The 18,949-nt window shown below is 34.3% G+C and overlaps 2 protein-coding genes across 2 annotated transcripts; both read right to left on the minus strand.

Moving 5' to 3' along the window:
* Positions 1 to 8,434: 8,434 nt before the first annotated feature.
* Positions 8,435 to 10,621, minus strand: LOC139900425 (probable receptor-like protein kinase At2g23200). The gene is made up of 6 exons (XM_071883197.1): positions 10,100 to 10,621; positions 9,836 to 9,993; positions 9,094 to 9,748; positions 8,762 to 8,812; positions 8,596 to 8,680; positions 8,435 to 8,526 (listed from the first exon to the last, which is right to left on the minus strand). Exons 1-6 carry the CDS (start codon positions 10,619 to 10,621, stop codon positions 8,435 to 8,437), a joined length of 1,563 nt encoding a protein of 520 aa, XP_071739298.1.
* A 3,357-nt stretch (positions 10,622 to 13,978) lies between these two features.
* On the minus strand, positions 13,979 to 18,686 carry LOC139896862 (vacuolar-sorting protein BRO1-like). Its single transcript, XM_071879508.1, has 8 exons — positions 17,879 to 18,686; positions 16,542 to 17,495; positions 15,641 to 15,730; positions 15,487 to 15,555; positions 15,219 to 15,359; positions 15,055 to 15,103; positions 14,874 to 14,977; positions 13,979 to 14,794 (listed from the first exon to the last, which is right to left on the minus strand). Exons 1-8 carry the CDS (start codon positions 18,569 to 18,571, stop codon positions 14,243 to 14,245), a joined length of 2,652 nt encoding a protein of 883 aa, XP_071735609.1. The 5' UTR covers positions 18,572 to 18,686; the 3' UTR covers positions 13,979 to 14,242.
* Positions 18,687 to 18,949: the final 263 nt, after the last annotated feature.

Below are 18,949 nucleotides of genomic sequence, written 5' to 3' on the forward strand. Positions count from 1 at the left end.
GCAGCAGCCTTAGCCTCAGCTTCAGTTCTTTCTGCCTCTAGCTCGGCAGGAGTTTTGTCACGAGCAGTGATCTCAACATCATCCTCAAGATCGAGGGAAACGATGGCAGAACGGACAAGCATCTCGGTTTGTTCTGCAAAAAATTAAACAAAGGCAAATATAGCAATATAAGCAATAATGACATAAAATAGACAGACATGTATATATTAGGATGATCGTAGCACATCCTACCCTGGTTCTTCTGGCGGAGTACTGGCACAGAAGTACTTGGCCATTCCTGGCTCACTTTACACAGAACAAGAATCCCCTCATACTTCTCATATGATCTGGGCGGAAGGCGGAGATCTTTAAGATGATTCACTATTTGCTTCTCTGCGGTGGTTACCTTAACAGCCTTTCCTACGCCAGTATCTATAGACTTCCATTTTCGGACAACGGAATACTCTTCCGAAATAACTCCTTCGTCAACAAAGAAAAATGGACTCTTCTAGCCTTTCAAGTTTGAAACTTTATTTTTCCCAACAAAATATGTATTTCGTTTATTGTCAATGGTAAGCTAGCAACGACTAATTGTTCAAATTCTAAAAAGAGAGACAAAAACTTTAAGGCGTGGATTTATATTGGAGGCATTCCAGTACATTTCAAAAAGAATGATTTTCTGAAGTCCATGGGGATGGATTTGGCTCAAACAGGCTCTAAAACATCTAAGGATGCGTAGAAGAAATCGTGTAAGAGGAACACGGAGATTACCGTGAGTCAGTTGTAAAGCGTATAAAGCAATTTTACCAGCAGGGGGTTTGTTGGCCCTTTGACTGCCATTAGGAAGTATAGGATTGTATTGGTTTAAATGATGGAAAGCAATCTTCAAACCGTCAAAATGACTCTCCGATAAGGATGACGCTATCGTGCTAACCTCAGGAAGATCAGTGGTATCTGAAGTAGAAAGCTCAACGTTTTCTTGGCCAGTACTCGATGCAGAAGCCATGGTAATAAAGTGAAAAGGTAAAGTGAATAAGAAATAACAATGAGATGAAATAAAACTAACATTGAAAGATGAAAAAACCTTAAAAGTTGAGAATAGAGCTTGAAGAAAGCGATGAAGGTTTGTGCAGAAATGTATATGCTTTTTGGATCTTGAACAAAGGTAAAAAAAAGTGAAGGTAAAAGGTTATGGTGGTTTATATAGGAATTCATCAATGCATTTTTCATGGACACGATCGTGACACGTGTATGGACAAGTACAACAGTTGGGTACATCGAAACGCTTTTTACAGCTGGAGGCGCGTGGAGTGTTTCAACCATGTAAAAATAATCATCACAATGTCAGTAAAATTCATCTGTCATCATTATCAAAAATGTTTTCCCCGATGCAAATGGAAAATGTGATGACTTGTTTGGAAGGTGTTAGCAAAAGTTTAATAACTTAATCCTTTTTCAAAACGCTTAAGTCATTAAACTGGGGGGACTTAATGGTGTATCCTATCGTATACACGCATAAAGGCATAATATTGGCATGAAATTAGCATTAGGAACACTGGAACAACAGTTTTGTGAAAGTATCCGTCCAGCGTTCTCCGCTGTGCAGGCTGCTTCCGTCACGCGTAAGCCCTGAAGGCCGCCTAGCGCTTAAGTCCTGGCCGGAGAGCGTCACATTCAGCATAAATATCGGATCACGAATAACAGAACGTATCATCATCTGACACATGTCCCCGAATCATCTGGTGGATCTATCACTATAAATAGACCCCTTGGGTCGTCATTTTACACATTCAGACAATCTGACAACTTGTGAACAGTCTCTCTCACATAGTACTTTCTATCACTAGAAGTCATCCGGCTAGTAGCTCAGCGCTCAGCGGACAAAAGATTGATTAAGCCACCCCACAAGTTTCTATACTTGTGAACCGGGTCTGCAGGGATTATTTCCCGAGGGTAAACATCAATCGGCAACACTCCCCCACTTGTAGCTAGATACTTCTAGTATTGTGTTGATACACTAAGCCTTACCTCATAAGAAAATAGGTGTTAACAACCTACACATTAGTACTTAATTACTACTTAATAAGATGTTACACTGATTGTTACAAAATTGTTTTTATTAAGTAAAAATTGTACAGTAAGTAAAAATGATGATAGATTGTAGTAGGCTAGTGGCATTGAATAATAAACAAAACATATTTTTGTTAATTTAAACGGGTCGGGTATATGGATTCGGGCTTTTTCGAGTATACGGTCCGGGTAATCGGGTTATGTTTGAAACCATCCCCAAACTCGACTCGGATAAAATTTTAAAATCATCCCCATACCCGGCCCATGTACCCGCAAACCCGGCCTGAACCCGGCCCAAAAATATCGGGTTTTGAATTTTCCCATCGGGTACTGGTTTTTTTTTTTTGTCATCCCTAATCTTACATTGTTTTTTTTTTATATATCAATCAACATTTGTGGCTATTTTTCAGTAAGACACTAAAATAAATTCTAACACAAAATAAGAGTAGTTTAATTAATTTCGGTGAATATATAAAATATTTAAAACCATTGTTGAAAATATCAACTCACACTAATAAATAATCCACCTTTCATTAATAGTAGGTCACTCCGTAAATATGAAGGGTACATTTTAACATTCGTTAGTTTGTTTGTTATCACATTTATTTCCATGTTTTTAGTTTGTTATGTCATTTTTGATTGTTAATTATTAGCGAGACTCGAGTTTAGTTAACTTTGATTTAAGTTACTTTGTTTAGGTTTAATTTATTGCTTTCGAGCTATTACCGTGTTTTCTATTTATATCTTGTTTTTTTTTCCCGACAAAAATTTGGTTTTAAAGTTTTTTTTTTTTTAATTATTAACAATAAAGTTTTTATTTTTGATTTTTTTTTTGAGTTATTAACAATAAATTTCACATACTGTATTAATTTATTTTTATTTTTTTTTTTGGAATGGCAAAAATACAGTGGCGATTATAGGTGAAGACTCGCGGGGTCCTGTGACACCACTAGTTTTTCGAAATTTATCACAAAAATTTTAATTTTTATGTATATGACACCACTAAATATTATAATGGGACCCCATAAATTTTTAGAGATTATAGTTTAATAGTTTGGACTACTGAAGTGTTTGAAATTAACCCACTTATGATATCATTTTATAGTATGAGCCATTGAACATATTATACATAAAAATAAACAAACCCTTGTCAAATTTCAATTCTAATTCTTTTTGACTTCCTTCTACATCACAATGTCAATGGATCAGATATGGATCGGGTGAGGACGTGAAGCCATATCCATATCCATTTAATTTTTGTTCATCCATATCCATATTCATATTCATAGCCATTTAAATTTTGTTCATCAATCTATATCCATATTCAGTGGATTAAGCGGGTTAATTGATTTCCATTAGATATTTAAGAAATCTTACAATATTCTAATATAATGAAAATAAAAACGTAATATAACATGACATAATTTACAATTCTTCTACCATAATGTGTAATGTTTGTCTAAGAATGAACATAATTTGTTAAATTACTATCAAACATATATTATGAAAAATTATGTGTAATTTTTATGTTGAGATATACATGTTTACATTGAATACTCATAGTAAATTCATTATATGTCAAAAACTACCTAACTTATTATTTTCAAAAAGTTGGAGAAAACTGCAATAAAACTGCAATTTTACAGCTAATGTTAATATTATGCGATTCATATTGATAATAGATTAAAAAATCGCAATTTAAAATTGCTACTGTATATGTTAATTGTATATGTTATTGGCTAAAATAATATTTTAAAATTGCTACTGTCATTGCTACTTTAAAATTGTTACAGTGAAATTGTTACTGTATGTGCCATTAATTGCTAGTGCGTATGAACAACTTTATATTTTGCGAATATATTATTCAATTTTGTGTTTGTATATTGGGAGCGATCCGACCCGACCCAATTTGACCCGATTTGACCCGACACATTCAATATTTTGTGCAAAAAAGTTATCAAATAAATTTTTGAGACCCCATTGAGTTTTGATCCTAGAATCGCCACTCCAAAAATAAAATTAAAATTGATGTATTATTGGTTGAGCAAATTTAAAGGTATTAGGACACTAAAATACAACTTATTTCTAACACCTAAAACCATGCTTAATATAATTAACACGTATGATACTGTTTGTATTGACCACGATAATATTTTTAACAAGTGTAACAATAAGGTGCCACGCCATAAAAAATCAATACTTAAGTTGGAGTGGATTATATATAATTAGTGGGCGTCGACTCACGACTGCTTCTTATTGCAGACTAGAGGGTGGGACTGTTTTGACAATTTGACTATATCTGGTTACCATAGTCAACCAAAGTGCTCGTACAATATTTTTGCAAAGCACTTATTTTTGTCCACTTCAAATTTTCTAGAACACGGTTGATAATTAGTCCATATAGATTGATCAGGTCACAACGTCTAGTACTTGTGTATGTCGGGTTGAATTTGACCCGTTGCCACCTGTTTGAACTCTTTTTAGTATCCTAAACCTTCTGTATTTCTCGCACTATTAATTTTGGAGTTCACCGAGCAACTGTCAGGCGTTACACGTTTAAAACAAATCGCTTTCAAAAAAAGTTATAGTTTCAACTCTTTTAGCAAATCGATATTTACAAGACTAATTCCTCTTTTAGCCTTTGGCGCATAAATGATTTCTCCTATTTTTATTATCGTTAATTTAAGACGTTAAGATGAAACTTTAGATCAAATTCACCTGTGGCGGTTCCGTAATGCTTTTATTTTTAATCCGGTCAAGATGAAGAAACAAGAGTTATTCTATTTAATTCGATTGTATTATTTTAATTGGTGTACGGTTAGAGGCAAATATTTTATTAGTTGAACTGATTAGCTCATTAAGCCTTTGTAATTTGGTTGATTTGCTCCCCTCCCTAGTTTCTCACTAGAGAGATGGTTGCTTTTATATAATTTCCGTCGTTCAAAAAAAAAATTCACTTGTCTTTTTCAATTTCAACTAACTACATTTTGTTACTCCATCCGTCCAAAAAAAATAAAATATTGTACACTTTAACTTTTTGTTATATATAAGATATATTAAATTAATAGTAATTGATTATCTACTTTGCCCTTCATTTAATATAGTAATAAAAACTAACTAATAAATTATTTAATATATTTTTAAAGTTAATTTTCAAAATTAAAAGGGTCATAATTGAAACTTTAGTGATATTTAATGGTTATTTATAGAAAGAGATAATAATTTTGTGACAAACGAAAATAGAAAGGTGGATAGTTTTTTTGAGACGGATGGAGTATATAAAATGTGTAGGGCTGAGAATAAGATCACCGGATTGTTTCTTGAATCGTGTGAACACTTTCCTAATCAAGTATTTCGACCCTATTAGCCACGGGTTACAACGTTTCAACACATAACGTCCAGGAGAACAATGCAACCATTTGTGAATCGTTGCAACGTTTCTTTCAAAGTTGCAAATGAATACTGGTTTTCAAAGGAGATGCGGCGCATCTCCTTCAAGATTCGGCACATCGCCCTTGTTTTGGTCCTTTTTCAGTACACAATGCATGGCATGACTTTTAGATACGACACATCAAATTTCTTATGTCCATTTGTTGAGCTCAAGATGCGCCACATCACGAAGAGATGCAGTGCATCTCACCAACATAACCAATCCTTAGTTTGCAATATACAAACTAGTTTACCCAACTCTAGCTATCTCGTTAACTCTTTACAGACGTGTACTCCACACTACACCAAATCCGTTTTAGAGTATGAGAAGATAGCTAATATTTTCAGCTTAGTAAATCCACTCCACTAAAAGAATTCGTTAGAACACACTAAAATCACCAACACATTTATCAACTAAGATGATGCAAAATTTGTAAATTGCTAAAGCTATCCCATGGTAGGAATACGAGTATACAACAACAGCGAGATTAACCAATGATAGCCCATGGTAGAAATACGAGTATTCGACAACAGCGAGTTGATCTAAATATCAGCGAGGGTAATGGATTAGATATGGATCGGGTGATGTCATATCCACATCCATATTCATTTTTTCCCATCCATATCTGTATCCATATCCGTTCAGTTTTATTTCATCTATCCATATCCATATCCAATTGATTAAGCGGGTTAATGGATATCTATTGAATATGCAATAAAATATTAATGTAACGATGATTTTGAAAATTATATATAGATTAAACAAAAGTATATGTATAATCTTTATGTTTTTAGTTTATTACACATATTTTGATAGTAATTTGTCGCCGAGTATGACTTTATTGAGTAAAATACGTTACAATAAAAGTAATGTGTATCATTAAATATTATATATAATAATTATATAATTGTAACTTTTATAACGCTTATTTTATTAATAACTTTTAAAATTTATAGGTTATATGTATATCGATATGTAGATGTAATGCATATATTTTAGTACGTATATATATATATGTATGTATAGATGTATTTCGGGTGATAATGGATATATCCATGAATAATAAATTGTCATCCATATCTGATACGCAAAATATTTAGATCATCTATATCTATATCCGTTATTCGTTCATCGATCATCCATAACCATTATAAATGGACCAGATTAGATGAATATCCATGAATGGAACATCCATTTCCATCCCTAGACCCGAAGGGATTAGTCACGAGTTCTACCCATTAGTTGATCATTATTAATATTAATATTATAACTATAAAAGTGAGTAACATTAACAATACCTAAACACATAAATGTGAAATATGAAAAGATATGATGTTGACAATCATTTTTCTATTCTAAAATAAGGAAAAAGTCGTTTTTTCACTCAGATAAAATTCTTCCTCCCTCAACTCAGAGTTCGGAGAAATTGTTTTCAAAATAACCTCCAACTAATATCAATAAAATTAAATAAAACAATGTAAACAATGTATAACTTGATTGACGCATCATTTCATTTTAGTAGCATGATTTTACACATATAAGACACGTAGTAGGTACATGAAGACCAATTCAACATGAAAAAATTTTTGGTCACGAAGCGTATGTGTGTGTTTTCTTTTTATAAAGTTGTCGTTTGGTACTAACTGCTTGCTTGTTATTTAAAATATAGACTTATGCTATAATTGACCAATTAATATCTAGGAAACATTATGTGATTCTTATAATAATACGTCATTGGATTCATCCATTCTGGTCACAGTTAGACTTGACCTCCAAACATCAAGATTGTTTCGACGTTAGCCATCTAATTTGTATAAACCAATGAATGGATGTTGGTTATGGTTATGCCAATCATCTAGCCTTAGAGGGTGTTTGGTTTAGCTTATTGATTACATGCAAGTAAGCTAGTAATATGAAGGTTACTCTCAACTTATATTTCGGTGCGGTCGCTTGTAGCCTCGTGTCTTGTCTAGCTCCTTGCTAGTTTGTTTCGTGTTCTTTTTATTTTAATAAAACTTACTTGCCTTTCAAAAAAAAAAAAAAAAAAAAATAGAACTCTATTTAACAAATCAAAGAAGTTTACCCAAACACTAAAATGAGAAACGTTTTTTGTATTAAAATAAGCAAATAAAACTTCAACTTTGGAATCAAAGTTACATGATTTACACCAATATCTATGACCTTTCCTGTAGATAAATTTCTTTTGTACTGATCATCACTATCAATATGTAGCACTAAAACATTTCGATAACTACTCGCGTACAGACTTTTGTGATTGATTACGTAATAACTAACAAGCAGGATTCCTAATTAACGACAAAGACAGTAACCAATCCTTTGTTAGATTATACAAAATCAGTGAGCGTGGACTGCATCTTACACTCGACAAGAAAGTGTCAGTTTGACTACACTTGTCATCAATACTCGGTCTTTTTATGCCACTTCAAGTCCTGTATCTAGTTTTCCAAGACGTCATGATTCTAGAATACACAACGTTATATGCCAATTGCAAAACATTATGTCACTCATTAGACAAAATTGGACAAAGATGCGATATTATTTTTCGAGTTATAACGAGCGGCTGTTCTAAAAAGGTGACAGTCGTTACACAACTAACTTTGTTGTACGTACTGAGAATCAGACCCATTCGAAACTCACTTGAATGAAACATAACAAGCCAAAACTCATTTGAATAAGCTATATGGGTCATATAAAGAACCCGTACAAGTACAACAATTGCGTCTAATCAATGATGTTTACAGATGTGGGACATGTAAATTTACTCGTAACGCCTAAATGTACGCACTAACTTAGCTGTAAACATACTACACAACTTGTTTACAAACATTGTATACATAAAAAAAAACCAATGTAACATAGATACTACTAAGTAGCTCAGTCGAATAATTTATTTTATTAACTGGAGACCAAAAACCATTCACAACAAGACAAAAATCACTGTTTATTATAGTAGCCACTCTGGTTTGGAGGGTAAGGAGAAGGAACCGTACACAGAGGCCAAGGAAACGACCCAGGTTGTTGACTCTCTGCGTTGTAGTATGAACCCAGCCAACACTGTGATAATTTGAGCGTTTTAACTTAAAAGGTAACATTACCAAGCTCTGCTTCGAAGTCCCCACTATGTTCATTGGAATCCAACGACATGATTGGCTTAGCTAAGGTTGGATGGGCTGATTCAATCTGGTAAATAAACAAAATAAAGATATAAATTAACACGGGGAAACTTAAGCAAGTCAACTTTCTGGTCGAGGAACTCCACACCGCGTTCTTAGCTAAAGATGTTACCCAAATCGCATTCATATTATAACGAACCTAATGACCAACAAAATTACAGTTATATTCACAATCAAACAAATACGGAGTAGGTTATAGCTAATAATATATTGCACATAAAATCAAGTCTAAGAAATGGACCATAAAATTTTTACAATTTCTATCATGAATGGTTTGTATGCTTGTACTTGTAAGAAATAGAGGTGGCAATTTCAACTCATTAACTTATCAATCAGTTGATTTGATCTATAATGAGTCAAACACATATATTAATGAGAAAAATAGTAGAATTCAATAAAATGAAATACGATAACCCTTACTTGCAACTCCATAGCATTCTTCAGTTGTGTTAAAACTTCTTTTGATTTTGGTCGTTTTTCTCTATTATCATCTAAGCACTTGCAAACAATGTTAAGAAATGCATTCAAAGATTTTGACATGATTTCATCCTTTATACCTCTAAAAATCATGTCACCTTGTTTTCCTTCCTCAATCTTTTGTTTAATGAATCTAAGTATAGACATACTCTTGTTTCTTGAGATCACATTTATTTCTCTCCCACACAAGATCTCAAACAAAACTACTCCAAATGAATAGATATCAGATTCCATGGTTAATGTACTCGATTTCAAGTATGAATCATCAACATATCCCTTTGTGCCACAAGCATGATCGATCGCATAGTTTGAATCTTTATTGATTGTACTTATTAAGGACAGACCAAAATCGCTGAGTTTTGCTTTCCAATCATCAAACAATAAAACATTGGCAGTTTTAATGTCCCTGTGTAACACTACGTCTTGTCCTTCAACACCTCCATGAAGAAAATCAAGTGCAATAGCAACATCGATGCATATCTTAAGTCGGTTATGCCATGTAAGTCTAGCATTATTCAAATGTTTATCGAGACTTCCAATGGATGCATTCTCAAGAACGATAATTTTTTCTTCTGTTTCTTCGCTATAGCCTACTAGCCTGATGACATTGTCATGCTTGTACTCACAAAGAATTCATAGCTCATTATAAAATTGTTTTTCCCCTTGACCTCGACTTTTATCTAACTTTTTTGCGACGATGATAGTATGGCGAGTACCATCTCCATGTGAAAAGTTCCCTTTAAATACTCCTCCAAAGCCTCCTCCTCCGATGCAATTTGTAAAGTTATCTGTGGCTGATTTAATGTCTTGAAATGACAATCTCAAGGTATCTTTATTATTTTCCTACAAAAATGAAATAACCAAGAAATATATTTACTTAAAAAGATAACAAATTAAATGCCTTTATGATCTACATAACACATTATATCTTAAACATTCATTGACTTACTTGAAAAGATAATGCTTTCTCAAGTTCCTTGATCACCACTTGCATCGTTGGACGTTGGTTCTGCTTTAACTTCAGACACTTATCCATAATTGCTATGAAGGTATCCAAAAAGTCTTCATTGGTCCCTTTATTTAGAACAAATGTGTTATCAGCATTTTCTCCTTTTATTTGAGGATTGACCATTCTCTTTATTATTCCCTCGTCCAACCATCGTCTTGCCAAATGCGCCAAACCTTTGTCATTACCACCTTCACGATCCATAAGTTTTTTAGCAGACATTCCACATAGAATTTCGAGCATAACTACTCCAAAACTGTATACATCTGATTCTCTTTTCAGTTTACCAGTCTCAACATATTCAGGATCCATGTAAACATTTGTGGAATCAATCACATTGAGGTAGAGAGCATCGTCATTTATATTCGAAGGCAGAAATACATAGCGCCCAAATTCAACAATCTTTGCTCTCCAATTATCGTCCAATAAAATGTTTTCACTATTAATATTCCGGTGTATAACCATTTTTTTGGCCCTCCATCTCGTTATGCAGGTAATTCAATCCATGTGCTACATCAATGCAGATTTTCAACCGTGTTTCCCATGTAAGAACCGAATCCAAAAAAGGAAAAAGACATCTATTGGAAACAAACTCATAGATCAGAAACACATAAGAATACATTTCAGAAAATCCAAGAAAACGTACTATGTTTTCATGGTCACAACTACTAAGAATTTCAATTTCGGTACACTGATATTCTTCTCCGTACTTTTCAAGATAGTAATCAGTATCAATGGATTTTGCCATTACAGTGTACCGTTTCTTGGGTAGTTCATCTATATTCAAGCCTTTTAGAAAAAGACGGCATTCTCTGTTAAAACATACCAAATTTGTTTTCATACAATCATATGTCATACGACAATTTAAAGGTGAAGAAAACCCCTTGTAAAAATTTGGGGCCAATAGAACATCCCTAACTTCAATCCTTAAGTGTTCCAAGTTTTTCACCTGAAACAAATTATAGTTGAATGATATAGTCTATTGCGTTTTCCTAATCCAAATTTAATCATTAAAAAGTTGCTTGATATACTAATTATTTAAAGGGATAAGGGATTTGCTAACTACTACTTTAAAGGCACAATTTAAACATCATTAACTACACTAGAATTTACTAATTATATCAAAAAATATTATTTAAACTAAATTATTTCAATATACTTGATTATTAAATATGACTATATTATAAATATATCATTCTAATCCAAGCCATTGTTCACGGCAATTTTTTATAGCTTTGCAACTTCTAAAAAAATACTGTAACTCTTAACCTGTGCCACTAGGACACAAATTATGGCCACATCTATAAAGTGTTGTATACATCTATTGTAACCGATTTACATTACAATCTACAGATTTTCAGCAATTTCATTATAAAAATTAATTATTAATATACACATGATAAACTAAAATAAAATTAGATAGGATATTGATAACGACGGCCCTAAGAGCTGCCGTTAACACGCTTTAATGCATTGTAAAGAATCGTTACTTGTGACTTTCAAGTTGACGGTTATCATATTGCACAACATATTAAAGCGTGTTAACGACCGCCTCTAAAGGCTGTCATTAGCAAAATCCAATTAGATATACACTCCATTTTAGTTAAATTCATTTAATGAATTCGTTTATTTATTAGCCAATTATTACCTTATAAGTGCAAGGCAGGTAGCTTTCAAGCATTTTGTCAACCTTCCTCGCTGTATCCTTGTCCTCGATTTCATTTTCTTCCTTAACACCCATTCAAATAAATTAAAAAAAAAAAAAAAAAAAAAAAAAAAAAAAAAAAAAAAAAAAAAAAAAAAAAAACATTGTAGACGATCACTGCTATAACAATAGTAATATTTCTAAAGTGAAAAATAGTTGGGATTACCTCATCGTCTGTTGAATAAATATAGTAACTTTGGATTGCTTTTTGAAGTTTATCATAAAGTTGATACGCCTCTGGACGTTGAGTTGGATCCTCGTGCAAGCAAGAGTAGGCTGCTTCTGTGAAAAACTTGAATGATTCTAGTTCCATTTGATCCCATAAATCACGATGTATTATTTCACCCAACGTTCCTTTTTCATAATGATATTTGGCCAATGGAGCAAGAAACTTACCATCTTGAAATGCTTTCTTTCCGCACAACATTTCAAATAAGACAACGCCGAATGAGTAGATATCTGACTTGTGGGTCACACCTTTAGCCGTTTCAATTGCTGGGTCGATATAACCTTTTGTAACAATAGTTTCACAAAGGTAAACTTGGTTCTTTCGATCATTTGAGCGTTTGATCGAATGTTCAAATCCAGATAGCCTAACACCACCTTTGTTAAAATTATTATCCAATACAATCGTGGAACAGTTAATGTTACGATGTATGATATAATAACTCCCACGTAACGGATTGTGGATGTTATGTATTGCACTTGCAACATCATGAGATATACACATTCTATCATACCAACTCAAGGTGCTTGGGTCGCTTAGATACGTCACTAGACTTCCCTTGGCATAAAGACGATTTATGATGATCTTCTCACCTTTTTCATCACAATACCCAACTAGAGACACTATATTCTCGTGTTTGAGAATAGAAAGCATGGAAATCTCTGTCCAGAACTCGGCGTCTCCTTGCCATTGGTTACGACCTAACCTCCGAGCAACAATTTTTAAAGACTTACCGGAGCGGGTGATTTTCCCTTTATATGCGTTTCCAAAACCACCTTTTCCGATGATGTTTTTTTCTGAAAATTTGTTTGTGGCTTCCAGTATTTCTTCGAGTGGGATTTTTAAGTGAGCGAACTCTGTGAATGTAGGTTCCATATTTCTTGTAATAGATCAACTGAAAATTAGATAGCACAAAAATAATGTGAGTTTGGGTTGTTAGGTTAGTTTAAACCCTTAAACAACGTAGTTTTGACTTTATAATAACGAGTAAGATCTACTAAAATTTTAGGTCGCATCACAGATGATAGAGGGAGTAATTAAGGTAAATAAGAGTTGACTGCTGCATTTTTTACTCAAAGTCAACCATGAGATGTATCATCGAAACATGAAATTACATGAAATGGTTCTAAAGCATCTACAGAAATCATAAACAAAGCATGCATCTAAAGTAAACAATTTCAACTTGGATGTCAGATCGTCAATTTGAAATAAAATTAAATAATGATCGCTAATAGCATGACTAAGGAGATAATGATGCTTCAATACCTCACGTTGACAACTATTTCATTATTACTGATTAAAGTCAAGTAAGAAGTGAAAAATAAGTATAGGCTAGCTTGAATTTATTTGATAAGTTTTTAGAACTGTGAGAAAATTGATTATTTAATGAACTTAGAGAAATAGGTTAGCTTGATGAATAAGGTTGATTGTTTCTTATAAATGTATAAGTAGGGCTTAAGTGAAAAATTGAGGAAAAGAGAAGATGTAACAGAATTACATTAACTTACTACAAACGTTGACGTAGCACTTTATTACATTTTATGCCGAGCAAGAGAAATGACGATCCAGGCATCCAGCTACTACTAGTTGAGTAATTTATTTTATAATCAAAGACTACTTTGAGATGAAAATTTAAAAATGGAGGATCCATCAATTAAGAATCCTTCATTAGAAAAATTAAAAAATGAAGTCAAGTTTATAATCAGTCCACTTTGGGATGAAAGATTAACTGACTAATTTTCATTTCCAACACGTCATGATTCTAGAATAAGCAACCTTATATGCCACTGGTCAAACATTAGTCATTAGACAAAGGGTGACAAGGTTGCTGTGTGGATTTTTGAGTTAAAATGAGTGGTTGTTCAATAAAGATAGCTGTTACACAACTAACTTGAACCAAATATAACAAGCCCAATAAAAAATAATGAATTCATACAACCATTGCGTCTAATCAGCTAAGTTTACAGATGTGGGAGATGTAAATTTACTCATAATGCCTTAATGTACGCACGAACTTAACTGTATACATACTACACAAGTTGTTTACAAACTTCGTATACATAAAAAACAATGTAACATCAATACTACTAAGTAGCCCAGTCAAACAATTTATTTTATTAATGGGAGACCAAAAACCATTCACAGCAAGACATAATCACTGTTTGTTATAATAGCCACTCTGGTTAGGAGGGTAAGGAGAAGGAACCGTATACGGAGGCCTAGGAAACGACCCAGGTTGCTGACCCTGTGCGTTGTAGTACGAACCCTGCCAACCTGGATAAGCAGGCTGCCCATACTCATAGTTTCCAGTAGGTGGTGGTTGTTGCCCTTGCTGAGGAGGGTACGGGGACCCACTATGATACGGTGGTGGTGGTGGCTGCTGCGGCTGAGAATAGGATGGGTGCTGTGAATATCCTGCGGTGGCGGCAGGCGGCGGAGGGTGTTGCTGAGCGTATGCTGGCGGTGGCGGCTGTTGGTAGTAAGGTGTTTGTGGGCGGGGTTGGCTGGGGATATTGGTTTGTTCTGGTTGGGAAGATGTTCGTTGAGGTGGGCCAGCTGAAGGGTAATTGTAGGTGTTTGAATTTTTAGTGTCTTGAAAAGTGAGACCTGACATTTGTCTTTGTACGTCTTCGATCATTTCTCGGCATTGTATGCTTCGTGTCATTACAAAGTCACTCGCCTGTTGTTTCACACTTGTAATTGCGTCCTGTTTGTTAAATAATGAAATAATTAAAATCTCTAGGATGATGAAATTTACCTAATTTTAATGACAAAAGGATTGGTACCTGAAGAGTGACGTAAAACTTGAGTCCTTCGTTGATATTCTCTTTGATTTCTCGGTATTTGGCTACAGCAGCTTCAATCTGTTTATAACACTTCTCACAAGCAGCTGCAGATGTGTATGATGTCATCAGATGTTTTTACAAAAGAATTTGTCGATAAATAATTGTCAAAAGCAAGAGTTACCTCTGTAATCTTCAATATTGAAGGTGCCTGCAAATTCACGGTTTTGAACCTACAAACAAAAGAACGGGTCAAAACTAATAAATAACAATACGCATGGATGAGAATTTATTAGGAATCTGAAACCATAAAATTGTAGATGTAATATATAGAGGTGAAATGGGTACCTGAATATGTAGTAATAATTGCTCCTGAGCCTGAAGGTTTTGAGATATTTCTTCACATATATGATTATATTTTGTAATTTCTTTTCTGAAGAGATCCTCATATGAACCTGTGGAAGTCATCAACTTCGGGAGAATATCATCCTGAAGCAGTTGAATATTGAATACAATTGTAAAACAAACATTAGATAAATAACAAGCATACGTATCGACTTGAGTTAACAGAAGTTGCCATTAATAACAAACTTGTAAATACAAGAATTTAGCACACCTTTCGCTTCATATCTTTAAGCATGTCTTCCAAACCAGCCCTTTGAGCACCCAGTGTCTCTAATTGCCTCTGCAAAAAACAAGACGAATGTGTTGATTTGCTTAACTCGATACCGGAATAATTTTAGAGTGTTTTAAGTTATAAGTAAAATTACCAAGCTCTGCTTCAAAGTCCCGACTACAGCATCTTCATTTGCATCCAACGACATGATTGGCTTAGCTAGGGTTGGTAGGGCTGATTCGATCTGGTAAATAAAAATTGTAGAAATTAATTAACACAGTGAAACTTAAGCAAGTCAACTTTCTGGTCAATGAATTCCAAAATATGTTCTTAGCAAAAGATGTTAAACAAATCGTATTCATGAAATAACGAACCTAACGATTAACAAGATTATACTAAAGCAGCTCCACAATTATAAATTTTGTGCATATAGCTATACCTTAACAGCACATAAGAGCAAGAGTAACTTAAGAGTTAAGACACACGATCGCATGTACAATAATGCAATTATATTCGCAATTGAATGAAGAGGCTATGTTTAATGTTTATCATAGCTAAACAATGACCATAAATACAAGTGTAAGGTGTGAACCATCAAAAACTTTTAACAATTTCTAGCATGAAGATCTGTATCCATGTACTTGTGAGAAATAGAGGTGACAATTTCAACCTATTAGCTTATAAATAGACTAATTTTGGGTTACGTCTAATCTGCAATGGGTCAAACACAGATAATTAATGAAAAATAGCCTAATAGGATAGTGTAAAATGCATTGCAAGTCACCTAAAGTATATGCATAATAAATAAAACCCGTTAAATAATATAACTTTTGTACGAATATGTGACAAACTAATGGCTTATATGAACTTTAGTAGATTTGGACAAAAAGTATTTCAGGTCAATCAGGCCAAACCTGGCATGTACAGAAATCTAATTTTTTACAGGAACTCTTGATAAGAAGCAAAAGAAAAGAAGATACTGATGACTAACACCGGAAAAGTTGAACTTACAAATAAGATGCAACAAAATAATAAATGAATTCAAGAAAACTTACAGGACGACGATCCAGAATAGACATGAGGGGAACATTGTCTCTCACAGAGCGTTCAATTTTACCATCACTATCTGCAGCTTGTTTCAAATTTGCTGCAAACCTATTTAACCGATCCTGCAAATTCTTCGTGAGAGTACTAGACTGAGGTCTAGTCCATCGTGTCCCAAATTGGCTTCTAAATTGTCCATCTTCAGCTGCTTCCTTTTGAAGAAGCTCTTCAGTCTGAACCAACAATTCATGATTAACCCTTCTTAAATCCCGAAGTTGTTGAAGTTCACCTTCTAACCCAGCGGGCCCGCCACTAATTTGAACCGCCTCCACATCTTCCCATAAAGATGTTGGCAAAACAGCATGTCCTTCCAAAGCAAGGATCGAGTCAGGCAAGTCCATTTCCTTGAGACTCACTCGAGCTAACTCACTTCCTTGCTGCAATTTCTCAGCTTGAGTTCTGATGACATCATCAACCATTTCGGTGTACCTTGAAAGAGCCTTTGCACTACTGTCAGGGACTAGACTTGCAAACATTTTCTCTTTACTTGCATCCAACACCTCACTCATGTTCAAAGGTTTGACCATTGCAAATGCAGGAAGAGGTTGTAATGAGCTGGCTGCTGGGACCCGCATAAGGTATACTCTGTCATTCTCTTTCATAGCCCTTTCTAGGTTTCGGTTAAGATTAGTTTCTAATTTACTGATTGCATCGAGTATCTGTTGTGCAGCTCCTTTCGGAGATGATTTTCTAGCATCGGTTAAAGCACCAATACCACTTTTTAACCGTGCAATTTCTTCTGCGATTTCTTCTTTCTCGTGAAGCTCTAAACTGTATCTATAGCAAGCTTCTGAATAAAATAATGCTGCCTTTAGCTGTACATGAGACAGCCATGTTTTGTCAAAATGTTGAGTGAGGGGTGCGGCGTGTAGTGCAGCTAAAGCTTCTTCGTAATAGAGACCCACCTATATTTGAACAAATTGTACGGTTTAACAGTGTTAGGAACACATGAAAGTATGTAAATGTTCAGCATACATTTAATAGTTAAAGTTACAAAACACACGGGATTATCAACATCCCGGGTATTACTGTAATAATGAAGCTAGCAACACATCTTAAGATGGCATTCCAATCACTAATTAGCTGGCACACTTAGAATTATTAGTGAACATGGGCTTAGGCATTGAGTTATATACTTATACGAATAATTCAGCCTACTCTATAGTGTATAGTCGCTAGATGATATGCCTTAATCATTATTGTATTATCATAATTTGCTCATTATGTGTGAGTATTAGCATATCCATATCCATATCTGTAATATAAGCAACATATAAACAACACTAACCTGCTTCGAAATCTTGGAACAAACACCAGGGGTGCTGCCTTTAGCAATAGTATTCTCAAACACACACTCTTGAGCTTGAGCCAGCATCAATCTCTCCAACATCCCTGAACACTCAACTGAAACATCAACAGTAGTCGAATTCCCAATCGAAGCTTTCGTAGCAGCATTATCTCTCAAATACGCAAACGCACCAGCTGCAGCAATAAACGAATGTGATGCTTGTCTTCTACCTTCAACCGTCGACCGATCAAAAGTCAACCCTATCTGACTATGCACCGCCCCTAAATTAAACAAAATCGCAGCCTTCTCTAAATGAATATTCTGTTGCGACGCTTTTTGTTTATTCTTAAACGCATCGTGCCACGTGAAGGTAACAGTGTTCACGTGATCCTTATCGGATGAAATCGGAAACCTAGATTCAACGGCGGTTAGGGCTTTGAAATAGTTTTGAAGAAGGTCACGGCGGGCAGGGAGTGAGTCAGCGGCGGAGGAGCGTTCGATGTTGTTACGCATTTCTTTTAAGGTTTCGAGATCGTCTTCTAGGGTTTGAGCTTGGCGTTCAGAGTAATTGAAGACTATGTAGTTGCGTAAAGGTCGGTATAGATCGATTGAAACGGTTTTCTTTTCGTAGATTGCGAGCATGATGTTAGTTGCCGATGACGACGATGACGACGATGACGCCGGAGATGACATGATATCGGTGACGAATCGGAGATCAATTGGTTGCTTAATTGATAAATTTTTATTACAGAGATTGTAGTGTGAACTGTGTAGGCTTTTCTTTGTTGTCAAGGAAACGGTGTTAGGGTGCGTTTGGATGGAGAAGTTTTAGGAACTAGATAAAACTTGCTAAAATCTATTTATGTATATTAGTTCTAGAATTATAAGTACGGTGTATTAAATACGTTTAACTCAATAAAATTTATTCATTTAATTTAATAGACTGGTAAAAAAAGTTAAAAATTATTATGGTAAAAAAGTAAAAAAAATAAAAATCATATTAAATAAAAATGTCATAAATAAATTTTAAGTAATTAATAATCAATAAATATATAAACCTTTCATCTTCTA

This window comes from Rutidosis leptorrhynchoides, chromosome 3, assembly GCF_046630445.1.
Source record: "Rutidosis leptorrhynchoides isolate AG116_Rl617_1_P2 chromosome 3, CSIRO_AGI_Rlap_v1, whole genome shotgun sequence".
Lineage (NCBI taxonomy): Eukaryota > Viridiplantae > Streptophyta > Magnoliopsida > Asterales > Asteraceae > Rutidosis > Rutidosis leptorrhynchoides.

Excerpts from the sequence above, each read along its gene's own strand:
- LOC139896862 (XM_071879508.1), bottom strand. The coding sequence starts at position 18,571 with ATGTCATCTCCGGCGTCATCGTCGTCATCGTCGTCATCGGCAACTAAC. Across the intron at positions 15,731-16,541 it reads CTATTCTGGATCGTCGTCCT|ATCGAATCAGCCCTACCAAC; the intron begins GTAAGTTTTCTT and ends TTTATTTACCAG. Across the intron at positions 15,556-15,640 it reads GGACTTTGAAGCAGAGCTTG|AGGCAATTAGAGACACTGGG; the intron begins GTAATTTTACTT and ends TGTTTTTTGCAG.
- LOC139900425 (XM_071883197.1), bottom strand. The coding sequence starts at position 10,621 with ATGGTTATACACCGGAATATTAATAGTGAAAACATTTTATTGGACGAT. Across the intron at positions 9,749-9,835 it reads ACTATCATCGTCGCAAAAAA|GCTAGTAGGCTATAGCGAAG; the intron begins GTTAGATAAAAG and ends CAATGTCATCAG. Across the intron at positions 8,681-8,761 it reads CATCTTTAGCTAAGAACGCG|ATTGAATCAGCCCATCCAAC; the intron begins GTGTGGAGTTCC and ends TTTATTTACCAG.